Genomic DNA, 21,011 nt, shown 5'->3' with positions numbered 1-21,011 from the left:
GGCGGTATGGCAGTAGAGTTGGAACCTGTTCACCAATATCTGGTAAGTGTTGTTATTGTGCGTTTGACAAAACGCTGTCTGATATGAAAGCAAAGGATGTTAGGACAGTGAGGCGGTGGCTGGCGCGATGCAACAGTGGCGACAGCGACATGTCCCGGATGGCCACGCGCAGCAATTGCATCGCGAAATACAGAGCAGCTCATCCATGCAGATCAGTGGATTACGACCAGGAAAGTCGGTAGGAGCTGAACATATGCGTCGGTGCGTTGGAAATGATGATCAGCCGCTTGGCGTGGAAGAACTGCTCAAACTTTATTGCCTTACCGCCAACATCCGCTTTTGACATGTGCCAGCGTTAAATGGGCATTAATTTCAGAGAAACCCTCGTACAATAATCTACAAACGCCCCCCATCTCCTCTATGATAATTTTTAATTATAGACATTTGGCAAAAGTTGTCAACCCCATCCAGAGGTTGTATTGGTGAATCGCTGGAGTATGTAAGGGGTCTCTGTTATCGTCTACTACACAGTGTATTATGGATTCAATAGACTGTGCAATGAATGACAATACACCCTGCACCTGTATATAGTGGGGATGTAATCAGTAGGTTTCCACTATAGCTTATACATATATACCGGTCTGCCCTCACCGCCTATCCTTCAGGAGGCCGACGTGTCTCGCAGGGCTGCTACATGAGTTGGTGGAGATTGTTTGTGGCAGTTAATGGGGAGATGGTGCATTCTAGTTCAGTCTGGATGAATTGCTTTAGGAGGCTTAGCTCAACCTACGAGAAGTCAGTCACTTCAGCTTCCCATCAAGATCCCTGAGTGTTCGTTACAACAACCACTCTGCAGATAGACGTGCAGCATCCAGTTTATCCCCAAGTTCCGCTCTGCCCTCCCCTGAACGCTTGGTTGGGTTAGATCTGTTCCTTTTAGGACCACTGAACGATGGTTTGTGCTGCGGCACCACTGCTTACACCCTGAGAATGTGTTAATCTGGCCTCCCCTACTGTGAATTGGTGCTATGTAGGGTTTCCAATTGCCTCTTTTCTTTGGATCCTTTCTTAGCTCACTTCGGAATACATTTTAAGGCCTCATGTCCACAGGTGGGTCGGATTCTGCATGCAGGAGCCCGCAGTGGAATCTGACCCTGCCTGCGGCCGAGGACCGGGTCTCTTTTTTTTCCCCTGTACTGCGGATATGTGTGGAATTGCCGGCTGGTGCACGTTTTTAAAAAAATCTAAACTCCTGCTTTCCCGCACAATCCATGGGTCGGCTGCGGACTGGCCGTGGATCAGACAGTATTCATTGACTTCAATGAAAGCCGTCCGAGCGGAACCGCACTGAAATAGAGCATGCTGGGATTTGATTTCTGCACCCAAAGATCCGTAAATCAAATCTGCATGCTTTATTTCAGGTGCGGACGCCTGTGTTACCCTACGGGCGGCTTGAACTGTGGATCGTCCGCGCGGGTGTCCGCAATTCAAATCCCCCGTGACATTGGCCTTAAGGCCTCATGTCCACGTGTGGGTCGGATTCTGCACGCAGGAGCCCACAGCGGAATCTGACCCTGCTGCATCCGCATGGATCTCTATTCTTCCGGGCCATCTGTACTGTTGATGGTCCGTACGGTTCGCCATCGGACATGCACAGTACTGATTTTTTTTTTAAATTCCTGCTCTTTTCGCGGAATCTGCATGCTCTAATTCAGGCGTGGACGCCAATGCTTCTCCATGGGCAGCTTGAATTGTGCGCACCCACAAATCACATCCGCCCGTGCACATTGGGCCTGAGTAAATTGGGTCCCAATCCTGTTTTTATTTTATTTTTTAAAATTCCTTTTGCTAGTACCATGGTTGTCGGCATTATGTATTGGACTCTTGCAAGCGTCGGTGGCTCAAAAGAATAGTGATGCTGTTTGTTTCTAGGATCCATCCACTTTGACCTGCTCGCTTATTTACAGTCTGTGGAGAATGTGTCAAAACTGATGCAAACAAAAAGTGAAGCAATTTCCCATCATAACCTGTTTAATTCTGGCTTTCATGATTCAAAGACCCTTTTTTTAAATAAAATATTAGCAGGACTTTGTTTGGGCAGCTCCTCTTAACCTTTTTTGCTTCCGTCATCTATTTAGCATTTTAATAAATAGCATTGTGCAATAATGTAGCATCAGACTGGTTCCAAGCAGGCTGGATTATCATGGATACAAATCGATTGCGCTGGTTATGGCGTAGCAGTTCCACCTTTTGTGCTTGCTTCTGCATCGGTAGTGACCTTCTCATCACCCACAGAAGGTTCAGCACAAGGAGGCAGGAGGTGTAGAAGCCGAGCAAAGCAAATCCTTGATTTCCAAGGAGGCTGCAGAATAACCCCTCTGTTCTGTCTTGATTTCTGTTGTCATTCAGTGGTTCTTGTGTTGCTGTTTTTCTCGCTTTCTCTGTATGCTGCCTCAAGTGACCCTAGAGTATGGAATTAAGCCTTGAAAACATCTTGAGTCATTGTTTTAACAGGCGGCACACCCTTCCCCATTATTTCTGTACGGCTCCGATTGCCTTTGTTAACTTGCCAGGTAGAACCTTTTAGGAAATATTTACTAGTGTTTGTTGCATTTTGTGCATTCCATTAGAGTGGACCTGTCAACTCCATATGTTGTTCCATTCTTTACTTCTAGTCAATGTAACCCAAGCAGTGAGATTTTTTAAAGACCCCCCCCCCCCCAACGCACTCACACGAAAAAGCACCATTAAAAGTTGAGTTGACCTCTTCTCACCACTTGTCGGAACAGAAACGCGTGCCTCAGCTCTCATACACATTTAATATCCGAATAAAATTGCACAACTGTTTACGCTACCTGCCTAAAAATGCAAAGTTCTCGGCGCACATTTTGATCAAAACATGTGGGCCCATCTGCCATCCAGACGTGGCAGTTGAGCCCACAATTTGATCAAAACGTGCACTGAGAACCTTGTATTTTTATGTGGTTAGAGTAAACAGTTGTGCAATTTTATTAAGATATGTGTATGGCCTCCTGTCCACGGCCACGTGGGACTCCACCAGCGGAATATCGCCACAAAGACCCCATACTCACCTCTTCGGATCCACCGCAAGAGTCCCGTCCGGCGAGCCAGCGCACATGTGCAGAGTAGAGCATGACGTGCCATCAGTGGGCAGTGACGCGTATTCTCACAATACTTCCGCTGTGTTCACAGCGGACGTATCGCGGGACGGATGGCTTCCATTGACTACAAATCAGCCACAGCAAATAGAACATGACACAATTTCTTTCATGCTGCAGAAATCCGCGGTACAATTCCGCAGCGTGAACATTGCAAGGCAGAAAACTATTAGGCTCAATAGAACCTAATGACTCTAGAATAACGCCGCATGAAACTCGTCAGAAATCCGTCCATGAGCATTAGCCCTATGAGAGCTGAGGCACGTGTTTCTGTTACTGTATTTGTTGCAGTAATGGCTTACATGCACATTCCCTTTAAATTAATTTGTTGGAGGTGCTTACTTTTTTGCTTTTTTTGCAGTTTCTCTATTTGTGTCTGTTCCTTGGAAAGCTGACTACTGTGTAAACATTGAGTTCTTTTGGCCCTCCGAATTCTGGGAAAGTTGTGTGATGATGCCTGTGCAAGCTAGTGTAGTAGTCCTATTGATCTCGCCCAGCTTTCGCAGAAGTGGGTGTAACTAAATGTAATTGTGAAGTCAGGAATAAGGAAATAGTGACTGGCAGCATTCAGCAATGTAGAAAAATACAAGATTTATTTCCCCATTACAAAAATTACGGCAACGTTTCGGTCGTAATAGACCTTCCTCAAGCCAATTGGCTTGAGGAAGGTCTATTACGACCGAAACGTTGCCGTAATTTTTGTAATGGGGAAATAAATCTTGTATTTTTCTACATTGCTGAATGCTGCCAGTCACTATTTCCTTATTCCTGACTGCACCCTTGGAGCCTCTCTGGTTTAGGCTTCCTGACTGGCTTTTGCACACTGTTTTGCCTGGCTCTATGTGAGGATATATGCTGTGCTGCTGGGAACCTCTTTTTTCTACTAAATGTAATTGTGAATAGATTGACAGGAGAAGAGACTTTGTTTGAAGTCAGCACATCCTATCAGCTTGCTGTCAGGTGCTACATCACCAGTCATATCCGTTTTTCCACTGTGCCATAAAATAACCTATGTTTTTGAAAAATTATTCGACTAAACTATGTGTGTACACGTGTTCAGATAAGTTTTCAGAACTAGCTGAATAAAACTATTTCTGGTCATTATAAGACCTTGTATATCCTATGTTTCTCAGCAGATTTCTCCTTTTGCAGGCTGTATCTCAAATTCTCAGTTCTCTTTGAGCTGGTGGGTGGAGATTAGCCGCTGTCATGTTTTCCATACGGTGCACATGTTCAAGAGAATCATGCTCCCTTATCTGTTTGTAGTACACCCTCGTAAGTAACAGCATCATAGAGGACATTATACAGCAGTACTGAGCAGTATACATGTGACTTGTAGCTGTGAGACAGTAAACACTCACTGTTAGCTGCAGCAGCAGCACATCTGTGTGAACCTGCTGATTACTCCTTTCCTCTCCATAGACTCCCCACACCTAATCACCCACACTTCTACTTTACTCCTTCACCTGACAACAGGCAGTAAACTGTAAATCGGAAGGAAGGGAATTTCTCAGTGCCCAAGACTGTAAGGTAATTTTTCAGTACAAAAATATCCTTTTTAGGTAAAAAAAAAAGTGATTTGCTTTTTTGCTAATTATCACATTTACCATCAAGTTTGTTCAAAGTGCGCTGACCAGTTATATGATGATCAGCCCATATACAATGCACAGTATTTAGCTGTTCTGGAGGTGTTTGGCCACAAATTTAATTAGCAAATGTAACAATCTATATGACAGTAGGGCACGTGGCGCAGTATCATGGGTGAAGTCTGCGTGACTCCCCAGTACAAAGCAGCATGACCTCCATGTACCCCACCACCAGACATTATGTACAAAGCCATCCGTTCCTAGAAGAAATGCATTCCTATGAAACCTCATGCATATGTAAGTATTCTAGAAGCTCCATGCGGATAAAACGGAGCCAAAATAGTGCCGTGTCCACGAGGCCCAGGACGCGTGCCGTGCTCAAGGGAAGCCTATTGACGTTGTATTGCAGGCCACTTGCAAATCGTATTGGCTGAAAACATGTTTTTCTGGGTTTTTCAATGATTCCCCCTGTAAGAAGTTCATATCCTGGGAACACAGAATCATTTCAGTTCTTCGGGAGCCTTTCGAGACACGTGAAATCCTGTGGCGTGTGCTACCATTACCCTCCCTGCACAAAGCTTCCAACCAGCGACTGCTATGAGTTTGCCCACTGTGTCAGGAGCACTGACACATGTCTAACACCAGCTAGGCGTGTAATTGCCCAAAACTTGTAACCAACACCAGTTTTCAGAATAACTGCCAAAACCGCGGGGCAGGGGGCCTCTCCCCTCTGATTTTGGCCCTCTCTCTCCGCACCAGACAGCTTGAGGTTTGTTCCTGTGGGACACAGACCTGCCTTGTTAGGAAATCCATCTACGCTGTTCAGGCAGCGTACAATGCCTCAAATAGCTCTGTGTACAGTAAGCAGGAGTGGAAATAGGCCATAAGCACAGTCAGGATGAGATATAAATATAGAATATTCAGCGCCCTCAATTCCTCACTTGTTAGTCATAGAAGGGCAGAGGGACTTTTACGCTTATAAGGTATATACAAGCAGGAACGGATGCGCCTTACACATTACACAAGTGTTGGATGGTGAAACTGAAGACATTGGTTGGTCGGGGGGTTTGGATGCTTTCGTGTCTGGTTGACCTTTCAATAATGATGATCTTTTTTAACTGAGAGGCCATGGGTGGTTCAACTATTGGCCATCCTCAAGTAATGGGTGAGAAAAAGTAGAAAGTTTTTATTTAATTTTTTTTGGCCTGGAACATGGCATCACTTTCCCTAGAGTCATCTGCCAATCGAATGTCACGTCTGGTAAAATAAGGATCTGACAGGTAGAAGTCCGTCGTTTCCATGGGAGTTGAGTAACGTCAGACGTGTCTGGCACACTCTTATGCCCATCTGTTGAAATAGTATGCATGGGGGTTGGGGTCTGCCAATAGCTCTTGCCAACAATTATTTGGGTGACAGCTATTCAGCATCTATTACAAGCATATAGGTCTTTTTTCTGTTCGGAAAATCACTTTCCATATGCCACTTGGCACTGCTCTCCATCAGCCACAGTGAAAAGCCACTTCAAAGAGTGGCTCTTGTCTGGAGGACTCGGTAGGACCATTTGCTACCTGGCGGCTCATTCATTTGAATGGCAGTCATGCAAGAAATCTGCTTGCGATTTCCTCCCCGGTTGTGAACACAATATAGAAATCGAGGTTACGAATTCCTCCTCCGAATCGGAATGGTACAATAAACACTGATCAGCAGAACAGAAGTCCCGTATCACCAAATGGTTGTGTTCCATAATGGCATGGACTTCACAAGACCTCCTGTGGTATCTAGTAACAAGACATTGGTAGCCGGTCCTGTAGGTTCCGAGGTGGAGTCTCCATGGATGAGACTTGTTTTTACAGCACATCCCACAGACGTTTGATGGGATTGAGGTCTGGAGAACTTGGAGGCCAAGTCATAACTTTGGCATTCAATGGAATACCGCTGCCATGAATGGAGAACTTGGTCTACAACACACGTCAAACACAGGGTCTGCGGGCCGAATCAAGCCCAATGGCTGCACATCAAACCTAACAGGACTCACACCGCCTGCAGGTTTTCTGCGTAATCGCTGCGTATTTACACCTATCCCTTCACTTCATATTGCGATGCCTTGGTGGCCGATGAACTGGTCTGCTTCATAGTTTGTCCTTCTGTGGACCGCATTGGTATGTACTAACCATACCATAGGTGGAACACCCTACAAGACTTGCTGTCTAGGAGATGCTCTGACCCAGACATCACAATACGGCCTTTGTGAAATATGCTCCGATCCTTTTAATTTGCCCATTTTTTTTTCTCTTTTCGGCATATCCTCTTCAAGAATTGACGGTTCACTCTTTTCCTATTACACCCCACCCCTTGACAGCTGCTATTGTCCCGAGATAATCATTGTTATTTAATTTACCCATCCGTCGTTTTTAATGTGGTAATTAACCGCTTTATATTTTCAAGTCGATGGCAATGATTTTTTGCCTTTTTCACTGAGAGTAGTGGTCGGATCATTAACAGTAATTAGTATTATTTGTATCCTCATAGACATCCAGTTTTCCTTCCTGATCGTCAGATCAGGCTGTACGGTTTCCTTAAATGATTTATCTAGTTTGAGCGCCTGTACGGAGATGGTCATCACTCCCACCGGGGATCAGAATGGGAGTCCCAAATTAATGTTTTTAGGGCGTGAAGCTGATTTGGTGTGGATTTCCTGCAGATCCACATAAAAAACCCACTCCAGATGATCTGCCCACCAGTAATTTTTATGGCGCCACGCCTGGAAAGGATCAGTGTCACACAAGAGTTTTTATCGCTGATCTCTGCTCTTCTTCATCCTGGACAATTATCATTCTGATCACTTGGAAATTGCAAAGCAGATTGTGGCAATAATTGCCAACTGTAATGGGGCTTAATGGCTAATTGTTCTTTGATTCCTATTGGGGAGGGGGCCGGAGCGTTAGTTCTGTGTCAGACCACAAAACCTTGTTCTCTTTATTTCTGTACATGGACATAAACAATACAATAGAGGACAAAACTTATGTATGTCCATCGATGCGTCCGTGTCAGCCACGTGCTGGGACAGAGCCGCTCTGTACAAGATGCCAGCGGGAGGCGCACGGTGCCGGCGTTGTGGACTTTTTGTTTTATGTCCTTTATGTCCAAGTCAGATTCTCGTGCCTGGAAGGATAAATAGTCTGCTTTATCTCTGGAGGATGCTTCCTCTTCACTTAAAGTTCTATTAAGTTTTTTTTTTTTTTAATTCCCACTTCCCCGCCATTATAAGTTAGAATTTTTGTAATGTTTTTTATCTGTTTGCTGTTTCTTTGCTGCTGTTACGGGTAAACCGGCTGCATCAAAGTAGCATATAGTGTCTTAGGCCACCGTGACATGAGCGGGTTTTGCTGCAGAGCATTAAACCTCCATGTATTTCAGTGGGGCCTCTCGCACGAGGGTTTTTGCACTGGGTATTTTACGTGCGCAAAACCCCACGCAGCATGTGCCATTTTTGGTCTTTTTAGTGCGTATTTCACACATCAATCGCCAATTGAAATTATTGGAGGGGTGTAAAAAAATGCAGTAAATACGCAATTGCACGTGTAATAGTGCATTTTTTTTTTACAGGTCGCTACGCCATCGGAAGGGGGAAAAAAAGTTGGGATATCGTCAGCTTGTTCGCGATTTTACTGCGCAAAAATACACAGTAAAAACGCAGGCAAATGCACAGAATAGCGCAGCTCTGCATGCAGTACCACACAGCGTTTTTACGTACGCTCGTGTGAGAGTGGTCTTAGACTAATGATGCATACTAATACACAGTGTACACCAGGTAGTCGAGGAAGCCGTGCAGCCATCTTTGTTTCTCCAGGATCGGAGGATCGTTTTAAGGTCTGCTTAAAAGTCACATTTTAACGTGCATATTGCAGCCACGAGAATGAATAAATGAAATCCATTGCCGTAGGGTTGTTGGATGATATAGGTGTTGTGGCCATAATAGAGAGCGGTCGTGTAGCAATCAGCAGGGATACATTGCTGGTCGGTGCATGCAGAAGGCCTGCGAATGAATGACAATACACCTGTCCTCTCTTCTAGATTTCCTGCCTAATATATATATATATATGTGTGTGTTGTTTTATTTATATATATATATATATATATATATATCAGTTTGGGCCCAGTAATGCCTCGGATTTGTAGGCTCTCATCTGGCCTTCATTAGGTATGATCACTCTTTGCCTGCAGGAAGTATGTGCTCCAGTGTTCATGCAAACCATGTGTCCAACAGTAGATCTGTGTTAATCTGTAGATTTTCCATTCCTGCTGCTTAGTGAACATATGTGGGACAAAAGTTAAAAAGCCATTATACTGCTCCAGTGTTACACTTGTATAGGTGAGGCATGCAAGACGTCTCCGCACTCTTCTACTGAAAACAATAAGTCATGGCTTTGCTAGGGTTAATGTAGCACAACCAAGAGGTCCCGTTGACCCTCTATATAGAGGAGGGTGAAACCTATTGTCAGAGTTCTTGTAGTGGACTTTCCTCACAAAGGGCGATATACTGCAAATTGTCCCGTCGCTCCTATTTTCTTCCTTATAAATGAAGCGGTCATTGTATGATAAGTAATACAACAGAGTCGGCCTGCATTTCATATATGAACAGCTGACCAGTAAATGCCATGGGGCAATAACGTGCCTAAAACAGGCCATAGACATGCCATCTGCTGACCTTTGGTGAGTTTGGCCAGCCATTTGGTGTATAGAGAGGCCTCCCCAACTGTCCTTCGATGGCAGATGTCCTGAGGAAAGGGGGATCGAGCATATTGAATTTCAATATGCCTGATCCTTTTTGCTCCTGCAGAGAAGCCACTGTCTGACCCCTCATCCTCATTAATATAAATATTTAGTATAATCCAACTAAATGATCACTAACATTTCAAACTTTTAGTGCTTTTATGATAGCCAGTGTGATAACTAGCAAAGCTTCCATTTGTTATTTACCTAAAATTTCATTTTTTTGTGCTGAAAAATCTCTCAAATGCTGGCCAATAGGAGTCCCTTACTAGCTTACTGTCCACTGCGTACTGTCGAGTGTGTTACTCGAGATGGCAGAAAAGGAAGTTGAGGAGGGTGATGAATCGTCGTGCTCATTGAAATGTATAGAGCAGAGAGGCGGGAAGGAGAAACGCACAGATACTGCCTGCAACTTACAGTAAATCACCATTTTCTGTCTTTTAGCTACTGAAATCTTATCTCCACTGCTCAGTACTGCTGTAGCGGCCCCGTGATATGTCTGTGTGTGTCCAGTCCATTCTGTAGGCAGCATGTAATAGTGCCGGAGCTGGTCATAGCGATATATAGTTTTTAATGTACAGTATAATGATATGATCCAGATGACCTAATGTACGTTCATGTCAGTACAAGAATTGCTGTAGTCACATAAGGGACTAGAACATAAGATATCCAATGAAGAACATTTTGGAGTCTCTGATGTGTTGCTCTTGTCTTTGCAGTGTGCCCCAGCGAGTGCGGGAAGCTAGCGTGCTCCGACCAGAACGAGTGCTGCCATCCGGAGTGCCTGGGAAGCTGCACCGCCCCAAACAACGACAGTGCTTGTGTGGCCTGCCAACACTTCTACTACGAGGGCAGATGCATCCCCAGCTGCCCCGAGAACACCTACAGCTTTGAGGGATGGCGCTGTATTACCTTGGAACACTGTGCCAGCGTGCACACCATGTATACTGGAGCAAACCCCTTTATCATCCACAATGGTGAATGTATCGATGAATGTCCTTCTGGCTACATCATCAATGGAAGGTAAACAAAAATGTTTTTCTTGATGTTGCATTTGTATTTTTAAAAACCCTTTTGTTGAGATGTCATGGGATATCTAGAATGAATGACACTTGGAAAGTTCTATCAATTTTTTTGTTTTTTCCCCCCATTTACATCCATTTTTAATGGATTAGTTTTGTGTTTTTGCCTTTTTAAGGGCTGGTTCACACCAGGGTTCAGCCCTTGTTTAGGCTTTCTGTTCCTTTTTTGGAGCAGAGAGATGGAACTAGGGTGGTTTGACATCTGTGTCAGAACCTCCGGCCAGGGGTTCCGCCGCAGATCCAGCTGAACATACCGGAAGAGAAGGTTGTGCAGAAATCGAATAGTCAATGTGGTTCACCTGAAGCTGCTCGGTTCCGTCTAGAGGCGGAGCTGTTCGGACGCAGGGATTCCCCTTTCCTGCTTCCCCAAATGGAGCAGGAAAGCGGAATCCTCCGCAGGTGTGAAAGCATCCTTAAACACTGTAGTTGTTTTTTTTTCTCTCCCCCATTGATTTTTAGGCTGGGTTCACACAGGGCGGATTCCCGTCGAAAATCTCGCGGCTCGGCCGCATGCTTTTCCGTTTCGGCCGGCGCTCCCATAGAGGAGAGCGCGGCTGTGACGTAAATAAACAAACAAAAAAAAGTAAATAGACATGCTGCTTCTCTTGAAGCTGCGGCGGCCACAGCCGCGGTTTCAGACGGATTAACCGCAGCGGATTAGCCGTCCCGTGTGGACGAGGTTTCTGAGAAATCTCGTCCACATGGCTGGCTAATCCCGAGATTAGCGGCCGCGGGCGGATCTGCTGTGGCAGAACTGCGGCAAATCCGCCCTGTGTGAATCCAGCCTTTAACTGCTTTTCAGTTTGCGTTCCTTTTAGCTTTCCTTTTGTCAATTGGAGCAGATAGCGCTGCAGACTGCGCTATTAGTTCCATTAGAAACACAACCAAATGGAAGCAAACTGAAAGCTTTCTGGTTTTTTTGAAAACCAATTGTAACCAATAGGTAGAAAAACAAAGTTTTAGTTCAGTTTTAATTCTGTTTGGCTGGTTTCACATCTGCGCTCGGGGTTCTGCTTTCCTGCTCCGTTAGGGGAGCAGAAGGGGAATCTCCGCAGCCAAACGGTTTTATTATAGTCAATGGGCTCCATCCGCTTTCTGCCCAGCTGCCGTGCTGCTTGCGGCACTTTTTCCCCCCGGTATTTTCAGACGCCTCTGCAACAGAACCTCCAGGTGAAGATTGTGACGCAGACGTGAAACCGGCCTTTCTCTGTTCCAAAAACGGAAAAGAAAGACGGAAAGCCCTGACTAAGCCCTAAAGAAGGTGTGAAAGAGCCCTAATATGCAGGTGTAACAAGACTGCACCCTTGGGTTATATAGTGACTGTTTAACGCTTCATATGGTAAGGTGAAATACCCTGTGTGCCCGTACTCTGAGGCTACCTACGTATGGGTGAGCACAACTCGGCCTGGTATTGCCAACATCAGTTTTCGCGAGGCGTTTCTGTGTCGAAAACGGCACCCATCAATTCAGTAAAGTTGCAATACTTGGTCACGGCTTTCAGCCTCATCTGAGGATCAGCAAGTGTCACCCAATGGTTTCAATGGGAAACCTTGCATCGCACTCGCGTGCACCTCACAGGCCGAGCAATGTGTTTTACTGAGGAACGCGGAAAGCTGGGACGTGCACCCCTCATGTACATGACTCCATTCAATACAATGATCCAATTCTCATGCAATTTTTCTCAGCCGTTTGAAACCGGCTTAAGTAATAACGTCTTATGACAAAAAAGCAAAAATTAATGCCTTTTACAATCAATTTATTGAACGCAGCTCATTGGTTCTGCCCATTTACACCGCAAGATTGTAGTCCAAGCCAATTTAAGCGTCCCATGTAAATGACGTTTGGCTGATCTGCTGCCAGTGCAGAGAGGAGAATCCAGTAGTTTTATTTACCTCCATAATAACTTATTAGATACTTTTTATTGTCTGATTACTACTTGCATCTGAAGAGGTTGTCCCTTTTCCTCCAGCAGCATGTTCTGCAGTCCCTGCGATGGGCTCTGTCCAAAAATCTGCTACTCGGAGGAGAAAACCATCGACTCTGTCACGTCAGCCCAGATGTTGGAAGGGTGCACTGTGCTGAGAGGAAACCTGCTGCTCAACATCCGCAAGGGCCGTGAGTATCCAGAACTTGTCACTTCGTTTACTACTTCGGCTCTTATTTATTCTGTGACATTTTGCATTTCTGAAATAGTAATGCACAAGTAAAATAACTTTTTGGTACTTTATAATAGCCATCAGAAGCCATACGCGTTGTCGCACTCGATTACCAATTTTCCATAAAGTTTAGCGCATTCACGGTTCCTCCTCGGTTCGGATGGGACCTGCATTCTGTCACCCTATGGAGCCCCGGTGTCTATGTTTACATGTGGTTGGTCGCGGGGCTCCGTCCCAGGTGGCAGCTGGAATGTGCTGGCTGCAATACACAGAATAACAAAGCAGTAGGATCTCACACCTGCGGAAACAGCTAGTGTCCAGTGATGACTTTGGATGCCGTCCTGCCGCCCTCCCCGGCACAGCTGCTCACGGCGGCCTGTCAGCCAGCTCCGTGTCAGCAAGATAATCTCTTCATGCTTGCCATGCACATAGAACAACCCCCTCACCCTCCGTTTCGGATGAACTTGGAACGTCTTCCAGATTCTGACCCAAGGGCCTCCATTCAACAGGCTTTAAATTACGACTCCGATATGCAAGCTACATCTTAACACTAATTCTTCATCTCTTCCCCCCAATGGCCTTTTTTCTGATTGCTCCTTGGGTCACACTCTGTAAAAGTTTGCGTCCATCCGAACTCTGGAAGGAGTATGGTAATGCGTCCTATGCAAACTGTTGCCATAACAGAGAGCGTAAACATGTGTTTTATATTTGTCGGACATCGCTAATAGCCTATAAAACAAAGGCAGCCTTGTTCCTGCACCTTTATCGCACCTCATTTAACCAGTTACCTTTTGGCTGAAAATCAGGCTCTTGTTTTGGCTGCACGTTCCTCGTTCAGTTGCAAAGTTCTCGTTGCTAAGCCTGCACCACGGTGTAGTAATAGCAGATGGAACGTTCACAGGGGGGAAGCTCTGATAACTCGTGCAATCCGAGACTGCAACCAGTAGTGCCGGTTGTGCCAAGAGAGAGGTTGCTGAAAGCTCAGGACTTGTTACTGGCACCCATGTGGAGTATTCTTGGAAACCCAGGCAGATACATGAAGAACTTATGAATGGGAGCTTAAGAGCATCCCACTCCAGTGCCATACCTGTCAGTTCTCTGACACTGGTCTGGCACCGGATGAATTGCACGCTCCTTTTACTACATGTTCGCCGGATATTCTAATTTTTTTTTTTTAAGGAATTAAAACCTGTGCCCAGATGAACAAATGGACTGTTGGAGTATTTCTGCTTTATGTTATATTTCACCTCATTCAGTGTAAACTGTACATCGAATAGGAAAAACACTTTATTAATAGTTATTAGGGTGTAAATACAGGGTCATCCAGAAGGAATGATGCAAAAGTAAAGCTGATTTAGTCATATGTGAATTGACCTACAACAACCAGAATGACATGAAAAGTTAGAAAGAACTCTTCAAGTTTGTATTGCACCTTGTAGATATTTGATGTTCGCCCCGTTGGTGACTCGGCAGATGTCAAATTGGTAGTCCTGTTCTTCCTAGATGTGTCCTGGCATATCCTCTGTTATCTATTCCACTGCAGCAGAGATGCGTTGTTTAAGGTTGTCTGGTGCCCCCAATGGCGCCCACATCAAGCACCTGTAAGGTGCAATACAAACTTGAAGATTTTTTTTTTACTTTTCATGTCATTCTGGCTGTTGTATGTCAATTCTTGTATGAAGAAATTGGCTTTACTTTTGCACCCTCCTTATCTTGTATATGTGTATTGATGTCCTTGCCCATTCCTTACACATTATAATAAAGACTTGTTATATTACAACCCAAAGATCATTTCAATCCACCAATAAAGAGCATTAACACCTAAAATAAGATGCTATTTGTAAGCCTGTGACTTGTCCATTCTGTTTCTCTAGTTTCTAGCACATCTGTGTAGCAGTCAGTATGATCGCCAGTGCGGCTTCCAAATGGTTGTCACAAAATTTTCCTTGAGTTGTGAACTGCAAGTTTGCATAGTTGGCCTAAAATATTGGAGAAAGGAGTTTAATTTCAGAACGGAGCTGGCTGTGTTCACATCTGCTTGGATTTCCATTGTGTTGTTCCGTCATGGGAGCAGAACAATGAAAATTTCGGAGATTCTGAATCCAGCACTGGCACGAATGGTGGCGCACTGTGAGGGTTTCTTTCGGGCTGCTGTCGCTTAGCATCTTACTGGACACATGCTGCTCTATTTTGTCCAGGATTTTGGACCGCATCTGTGATAGCGGCTCCGCATGCAGATGCCTAAGGCTATGTTTACTCGAGGCGGAATTTGCTGCGCAAATCTGCAGCACAAATTCCTCATTTAGTGGAGACTTTAATGTTGAATTCACCCCTTATTAGAAGAGGTGGAATCTGCCCCAAAAATCTGGCGCTGTAATTGATATGCTGCGGAGGTCAATTTCCACACGGTTTCGTGCAGATTTTTCCCGCAGCCTGTGAATGAGATCTTGAAAATCTCATCCACTTTGCAGCTACTATAAATGTCGCAAATTTTCCTTGCGGAGGTTTTGCACAGAAAATCCACAGCAAATCCGCCCCGTGCGAACATTGCCGTAGCTTTTCAGTTGCCTATAAAAGTTGGGCCACAAAAAAAAATCCTTTTCTTTTTGGTTGCCGTTTCTCTTCTGCAAAAAACGGAGCAGTGAGAAGGAAACCTTAAACTGAGCCCGAACGCAAGTGTGAAAGCAGCCTTATGGGGGTAGATGGCATTTAAACCCGCTTGGCGGAAGACAACAATCCCCTATACCGTCCAACTATTCCGTTTTTTCATGTGATTGTCACAAGGGAGTGGAGATTATACAAAAAATGCCCTAAAATGGGTGTTTCCATGGGCTTGTAGGCTGAATGGAGCAAGGCTTTAATAGTTCCCCACAAAGGGGATTCCAATGTTTGGAGGTATCCAGTTGGTAATGTACTAATGTGCTTGTCTGTTTTCGATTTAGAAAATATTGCCGCAGAGCTGGAGAATTTCCTTGGCCTGATTGAGACTGTGACCGGATATGTGAAAATCCGCCACTCCCATGCATTGGTGTCCCTCTCGTTCCTGAAAAGCCTACGTTACATCAATGGAGAAAACCAGACAGATGGGTGAGTGGCCCTTTAATCTGAGGATGGTTGGTTGCCTGTCTATGAAGAGCAGATTTTACTGCACTTCTTCCATTCTGCATTCATATAAGCCCACGGTGTATTTGGCCCATGCTAGGCGGATCTCCGCTTCGTCTTCCTTGCCCTGGCATTTCGGGCCTTGGACATATTCCACTAGCTTATTCCTTCTCTCTGACACACGAAGAGTAGGCCTGAGAAACGGGGGCTCCTTGGCGAGGGGCATGTAGTATTTTTTAGATCCCTGGGAAATTCACGTCTCTCGCAGTTTATCTGACCCGTCTGGGTGAAATTTCAAGTGCAGTGAATTCCTGGCATCTCGAACCTTCTTCTTTTTTTATTTGGAAAGGATTTTTCTCTTAACGTGTGAGGAGTTTTTAGAATTCAGCTGATCGTAAAATGTTCCTTGCTTGCAAAATAACTGCTTCAATTTGGATCTGATTTTTAGACTTAGCAGAATTGTTTTTACTAGTGTTTTGTTCTTTGTTTCTTTTATTACTCCAGCTTTAGTTTTCCATGGGATGTGTTGTGTGAATTTTATGCTCCTTCTGAAGGCTCTTTTGCTTTACCTATTGAATGATTGGAAATAATAAAACTTTCTTCGCTCTAGAGTTATATTTTCAATCAGGTTTGCATCGGCTCTTGATGGTCAGGATGGCGTATCATGCTGCGGTCGTCTACTCCGTTAAAAAATAAATAGAAACTCAATTTATCGTGGGTTCTGTAAAACCAAAAGCCTTAATGCCAATGTGTCCCACGTTTAGGATATGTTCACGTAGCAGAAGTGCTGCAGGAATGCCACTTTCGCATCACTTGATCAGCGGCGCAGTGCTCACTAGAGGCCCCCGGGTGAAGGGGTGTTCTGACATTGCAAATAATTGTGAGGTGAGGGGGAGCACTGTAGTTGCTGAAATCCAAACCAAAGGATCTGCAGCATTTCCACTATGTTTGATCATACTATTTAAAAGGGGAGAGACTTCTTTGGGCAGGAGATACGACTTGGGAGGGGTAGGGGAGAGACTTCTTGTGGAGGGGGAGGGGAGAGACTTCTTGTGGAGGGGGAGGGGAGAGACTTCTTGTGGAGGGGGAGGGGAGAGACTTCTTGTGGAGGGGGAGGGGGAGGGGAGAGACTTCTTGTGGAGGGGGAGGGGAGAGACTTCTTGTGGAGGGGGAGGGGAGAGACTTCTTGTGGAGGGGGAGGGGAGAGACTTCTTGTGGAGGGGGAGGGGACAGACTTCTTGTGGAGGGGGGGGGTAGGGACAGACTTCTTGTGGAGGGGGGGACAGACTTCTTGTGGAGGGGGGGACAGACTTCTTGTGGAGGGGGGGACAGACTTCTTGTGGAGGGGGGGACAGACTTCTTGTGGAGGGGGGGACAGACTTCTTGTGGAGGGGGGGACAGACTTCTTGTGGAGGGGGGGACAGACTTCTTGTGGAGGGGGGGGACAGACTTCTTGTGGAGGGGGGGGACAGACTTCTTGTGGAGGGGGGGACAGACTTCTTGTGGAGGGGGGGACAGACTTCTTGTGGAGGGGGGGCAGACTTCTTGTGGAGGGGGGGCAGACTTCTTGTGGAGGGGGAGGGGTAGGGACAGACTTCTTGTGGAGGGGGGGGGTAGGGACAGACTTCTTGTGGAGGGGGGACAGACTTCTTGTGGAGGGGGGGACAGACTTCTTGTGGAGGGGGGGGGCAGACTTCTTGTGGAGGGGGGGGGGCAGACTTCTTGTGGAGGGGGGGGCAGACTTCTTGTGGAGGGGGCGGGCAGACTTCTTGTGGAGGGGGGGGCAGACTTCTTGTGGAGGGGGGGGCAGACTTCTTGTGGAGGGGGCGGGCAGACTTCTTGTGGAGGGGGGGGGGCAGACTTCTTGTGGAGGGGGGGACAGACTTCTTGTGGAGGGGGGACAGACTTCTTGTGGAGGGGGGGACAGACTTCTTGTGGAGGGGGGGACAGACTTCTTGTGGAGGGGGGGACAGACTTCTTGTGGAGGGGGGGGACAGACTTCTTGTGGAGGGGGGGACAGACTTCTTGTGGAGGGGGGGGACAGACTTCTTGTGGAGGGGGGGACAGACTTCTTGTGGAGGGGGGACAGACTTCTTGTGGAGGGGGGACAGACTTCTTGTGGAGGGGGGGACAGACTTCTTGTGGAGGGGGGGACAGACTTCTTGTGGAGGGGGGGCAGACTTCTTGTGGAGGGGGGGGGCAGACTTCTTGTGGAGGGGGGGGCAGACTTCTTGTGGAGGGGGGGGGCAGACTTCTTGTGGAGGGGGGGGGCAGACTTCTTGTGGAGGGGGGGACAGACTTCTTGTGGAGGGGGGGACAGACTTCTTGTGGAGGGGGGGGGCAGACTTCTTGTGGAGGGGGGGGCAGACTTCTTGTGGAGGGGGGGGGCAGACTTCTTGTGGAGGGGGGGGACAGACTTCTTGTGGAGGGGGGGACAGACTTCTTGTGGAGGGGGGGACAGACTTCTTGTGGAGGGGGGGACAGACTTCTTGTGGAGGGGGGGGACAGACTTCTTGTGGAGGGGGGGGGCAGACTTCTTGTGGAGGGGGGGGCAGACTTCTTGTGGAGGGGGGGGCAGACTTCTTGTGGAGGGGGGGGCAGACTTCTTGTGGAGGGGGGGGCAGACTTCTTGTGGAGGGGGGGGCAGACTTCTTGTGGAGGGGGGACGGCAGACTTCTTGTGGAGGGGGGGGGCAGACTTCTTGTGGAGGGGGGGGCAGACTTCTTGTGGAGGGGGGGGCAGACTTCTTGTGGAGGGGGGGGGCAGACTTCTTGTGGAGGGGGGGGGCAGACTTCTTGTGGAGGGGGGGGGCAGACTTCTTGTGGAGGGGGGGGGCAGACTTCTTGTGGAGGGGGGGGGGCAGACTTCTTGTGGAGGGGGGGGACAGACTTCTTGTGGAGGGGGGGACAGACTTCTTGTGGAGGGGGGACAGACTTCTTGTGGAGGGGGGGACAGACTTCTTGTGGAGGGGGGACAGACTTCTTGTGGAGGGGGGGACAGACTTCTTGTGGAGGGGGGGACAGACTTCTTGTGGAGGGGGAGGGGTAGGGACAGACTTCTTGTGGAGGGGGGGACAGACTTCTTGTGGAGGGGGGGACAGACTTCTTGTGGAGGGGGGACAGACTTCTTGTGGAGGGGGGGACAGACTTCTTGTGGAGGGGGGACAGACTTCTTGTGGAGGGGGGGACAGACTTCTTGTGGAGGGGGAGGGGTAGGGACAGACTTCTTGTGGAGGGGGGGACAGACTTCTTTTGGGGGGGGCCTTCTTTGTCGGGGAAAGATGCCTTTCGGGAGGGGGAGAGAGACTTGTTTTGCAGGAGGGACTTCTACAGGGGACTGTGCGCACAGTAGTCTGAAAAGAGTCAGATTTTCGTGCCACCCACAAATTGAATATTTAAAAAGGCATCCCCCGACTCACCATAACAGCACCATAACTTAGTTTCTTAGCCATTATGGAAGCAGGAAAGTTGTACCCATTAGCTTAATGTAATAATCATATATGATGGAACGAAGCAGCACCAAACGGACCCCATTTACTATAATGGGGTCTCGTTCAGTTTCTGGCTGGGCCTCTAACATTTTACAGCACCAAGTAGCACAGCATGCTATGCCATTTTGTCCATTTTTTCATTGACTGAGATTCTGAACGGAACTTCTAACATTCCTGGGAGCGAGCCCTAACCAGAAAATCATGCAATGAAGGGTGTTTGTGCAAGTTTGCAGTTGTCATTGTTGTGGCTACGAGGGATGGCTCGGGTTGTCCTTTATTAGTGATCATCACATCCGACTTTAGCCGTACTAGAATGAGCCATGGCAATCCTTATTCCCAAGCCATTAGGTTTCTGTTGAATTACAGGAAGCAGAGATCTTGAAAAAAGGAGTGTTAAAATCTGAAAGTGTAAAACGTTCCAATATAACAAAGCAGGCCGCCCCTTTTACAGCGCATGGACACCACACATTTTCTTCAGCTTGTCTAGATGCTGATAGTCCTGCCGGTTAGCGAGGACGTGGCGCCCAGTCATCGGATACGTGTTTTGTTGGAATAGTTGTATTTTTAGAGTATACCGCACGTTCACACAGGTTAAAAAGTCTACTAATCGGAACTTGGAGCTTTCATGAAAAGATTTCTCACACATCCCTCAGCCAAGACAAACTCTTCTTTCCCAGCTCTCCTGACTGACCATTTCAGCTGAAGGGAGAGGGGAGAGCAAGGACACATTTCTAAAAAGTTTGCATATGCCTGAAATATGTTTTTGTGTGTTTACAATTTACATCGACACAGTTTGTAGTTTTTTAGCTTTGTGAGGCGTGCGCTGTTTAGGGGATTGCAGCACGGCCCTATTCTGCAATTCCATGAAGAGCCGGGTGGCTAGGAAACTTGCCCCGTAGGGAAAAAAACAAGAGGGGGACACAGTGTTTAACTAGTGTCTTCATTCTGAGTATTGGTGGGGGTCCTGGAGGATGAACCCTCACCGATAATAAAGCATATCCTAGTGACACGACGGTAAGATATGAATACCCCGTTCAAGAAAAGGGATTTCCAAATTATTGTAGAGGAGTCCTACATTTAGGACCCTCCTGTATTAGCCAGAGCAGAGTAGATATAGAGTATTGCTTTCTCTGCTCGACTCAGCGCAGCCGTGAGTTACAAAGACAACCTCTTCTTTCCAGTAGGGTTGTTTTTGTTCTGTTCGACCCTGTAGGAGCTGCCAAGTAGTTGGGTACAGTCCTATAGAGTTCAGTTGAGCTGCAGCAGACATGCTCAACCATAACTCCATTCAAACAGGGCATTGGGGACCAGTGTTCGCATGATCAGTGGGGGTCCCAGCAGCTGGACCCCCAAGGATTTGACACTTAACACCTATACCGTGGATAGGGAATTCATTTCTTTTTGGGCAACACCTTTGAATTGAATTTTTTTACCCATTATAGCCAAAGTCAAATCCTTTTACTTGGATTGTTGAAAAGGAGCCTTAAGGAGCGTTCACAGCATCCGCAAAACAGTGAGATTTTGCTGCGTTTGTGATTTAAAAAATACAGATTATGAAGCAGGTTCTATTGTGGTATTTATTATATCCAAACCGCCTGGTGTGAACGCTCTTACGGGGTTTTCACACTTGCGATAAAATCGCA

The 21,011-nt window shown here is 46.7% G+C and overlaps 1 protein-coding gene across 2 annotated transcripts in view; it reads left to right on the top strand.

Moving 5' to 3' along the window:
* Positions 1-21,011, top strand: part of IGF1R (insulin like growth factor 1 receptor) — a 155,738-nt gene that overhangs the window by 94,469 nt on the left and 40,258 nt on the right. The window contains exons 3-5 of one of the 2 annotated variants that reach the window (XM_066592847.1): positions 10,258-10,561; positions 12,593-12,735; positions 15,719-15,863. In XM_066592847.1, coding sequence (XP_066448944.1) covers positions 10,258-10,561; positions 12,593-12,735; positions 15,719-15,863 — 592 coding nt within the window. Of the gene's footprint in view, positions 1-10,257; positions 10,562-12,589; positions 12,736-15,718; positions 15,864-21,011 lie in introns of both variants that reach the window. The other variant, XM_066592846.1, reaches the window with a different exon arrangement.

The sequence above is a fragment of the Eleutherodactylus coqui genome, chromosome 2, assembly GCF_035609145.1.
Source record: "Eleutherodactylus coqui strain aEleCoq1 chromosome 2, aEleCoq1.hap1, whole genome shotgun sequence".
NCBI lineage: Eukaryota > Metazoa > Chordata > Amphibia > Anura > Eleutherodactylidae > Eleutherodactylus > Eleutherodactylus coqui.
Note: the sequence above shows the minus strand (reverse complement) of the source record. Positions and strands in the feature narration are given on the sequence as shown.